This window comes from Lucilia cuprina, unplaced genomic scaffold (genome assembly GCF_022045245.1).
Source record: "Lucilia cuprina isolate Lc7/37 unplaced genomic scaffold, ASM2204524v1 Scaffold_4970, whole genome shotgun sequence".
NCBI lineage: Eukaryota > Metazoa > Arthropoda > Insecta > Diptera > Calliphoridae > Lucilia > Lucilia cuprina.
In genome coordinates this window covers 1-2,368 of record NW_025809911.1, presented here as the reverse complement: position 1 = coordinate 2,368, position 2,368 = coordinate 1, and the positions used below count along the sequence as shown (strand labels likewise).

The 2,368-nt window shown below is 21.7% G+C and overlaps 1 protein-coding gene across 1 annotated transcript; it reads right to left on the bottom strand.

Moving 5' to 3' along the window:
• Positions 1-1,834: 1,834 nt before the first annotated feature.
• LOC124418447 (dystroglycan 1-like) lies at positions 1,835-2,233 on the bottom strand (the record flags this gene model as incomplete). The annotated part of the gene is made up of 2 exons (XM_046956035.1): positions 1,835-1,989; positions 2,072-2,233. Coding segments are annotated over 2 exons (284 nt in total), but the record flags the coding sequence as incomplete, so codon positions are not given.
• Positions 2,234-2,368: the final 135 nt, after the last annotated feature.

Here is a 2,368-nt window from a genome sequence, read left to right as displayed (position 1 = left end):
AAAAAGTACTTTTTATCTAAACACTTCCAAAAAGTGCTACATTACGACTTGAAAACATGATTTTAGAAATTTTTATAGAATTTTCTTATTTTAAAGCGTTTTGGTGCTTAAATATTAAAAAGTACTAAAAAAGTACTATTTGTAATTATAATACTTTTGCTTAAAATTTGTTCACTTTAGATTTTTCTGAATGTTTGTGAACAAATATTTAAAATTTTAAAAACAATTTTCAGAAAAAGTACTAAGCAAAAAAAAGGTACTTTTTCCCAAATGGGTAAAATCTGCAATTTTTGCAAAAACTCTTAATATTAAGAAAAAAGTTGTTTGAGAAAACTTTTTAGCTCTATATAAAAATTTTAATGCTAAATGGAAAAACTTGATTTTAATTAAAAAAAAAGTACCAAAAAAATGAAAAATGTACTTAACTGCCAAAAAAGTACTTTTTAACAAAATAGTGCCCAAAAAGCGAATTTCTTGTCATGAATACATATTTTATCAACTTTTAAGGAATATTCCATATTTATATCAATTTGTTGCAAAATTAAAAAAAGTACCGAAAAATAAGTATTTTTTGTATTTTTAGTACTTTATACTAAATTTTTAATAAATCTTTGATTCTCAGCAAAAATGAATTGGTAGTTTTCATTTAGTACTTTTCACTACAAATGTCAATTTTGTTATAAATTCAAAAGTACTTTTGATAAAAATGGCAAAAAAATAAAACCTATTTTAAAAGTACCACAAAAAGTACTTTTTTTAGCTTTTACAACTTTTTGCTATAATTGTTCAATTGAAAGTTAATTAAGAGTTTAATGAAGAAATTTGGTTTTTAGCAACATTTCTAGTTAAAAGACAAAAAAGTACTTTTTTCAAAAGTGCCAGATAAAAGGTAAAATTATAAAAATTATTCATTCATTTAAGATTTCTTTCTAATTGAAAAATTTAGTTTTTATAAAAATTTTTAGATAAAAGTACTAAAGAACCAAAACTGGTACTTTTATTCAAAGTGCAATAAATCTAAAACTGTAGTTAAACTTTCATAAATGCTTATTATTTGAAAACCAATTTAAAAAAAAGTACTTTTTAAATTTTAAAAATTTCAAAATATTATAACACTTTGTTTTAAACAAAATCCCCTTAAATTAAAAATAAATTCTATTAATTCAAATTGTTTTTGACCACAAACAAACTAAAAAAAATTTTGTAACTTTCTCATTTTGTAAACTTTAATAAACATTATTTCGAAAAAATAATTAAAATTAGAAAATTTTATAAACTTAGTTTATAACTTATAAATTATTATTATACAAATTATTAATATAATATATATATGTTTTAATATATATCTAAATATTTAATATATTAAAGTATTAAATTTAGTGTCATCATTTTTAAAAAAATATAAAGAATTTAAAGAACATGATTGTTGTTTACAAAAAAGTTTTAACTTTTTTCTCGTTTTTTTTCTTTTCTTTCAATTCTAAAATTAAAATTAAGTAGTTATTAAGATGTTATATAAAAGTAGATTTTTTTTGTGATTGGTGTTTTTTTTAAATTAAATTTGTTTTTGTCAATAAGTTATAAATATATAAGTATAGTACAGTATCATCATTATCATTTTCATTATTATTATAATAAGTATTTTAAATTGTTTTCTTTTTTTGTTTTTTTGACACTTAATTCCATATAAATATATTAATTTTTCTTTTTTTTTTTGTTTATTTCCATGTATAGATTATTAAGTATTTATTGTATTTGTTGTTAATGTCTCATATTTCTTTTTTCAACTTAATCCTTTTGTTGTGTTTATTATATAAATTGTTTTCTTTATTCCTTTTTAGTTATTGTTTTCTTTTTTACGACAAATTTAAGGTGATACATATGGTGGGGGTTTACGATATGATGGCGTAGCCGGTGATTTCCCTCTTGCTTCGCGACCACCTACTACAACAGCTGGCGGTGGAACATATTCATCGACATCATTATCACCTAAAATTAAACTTTATTACTTTAATGATTTTAAAACTAACTAACTACTATTAGAAGGAGAATAGGGTAATTGTTAACGTACCATTCATATTTGAGGTATTATATGAGGGTGGTAATAATGGTGGCTTTTCATCTTTTAAAATAATAGGACTCTTATTACCAATTTCAGGTTTTTCATCTAGCTCATCCTGAAAGATGACAGGTATACCTTTGGTACGGAAAGATTTACGTTCTTCTTCATCACCTGTAATAAGTAAATTATAAAAAATAAATTATAAAACTATTCAAAAATAATTTAAAATTGTTTAACGACTAGATTATAGGTAAGACTATACTGCAGACTAGACTATAGGCTCGACCATAGAGGAGACTATAGACT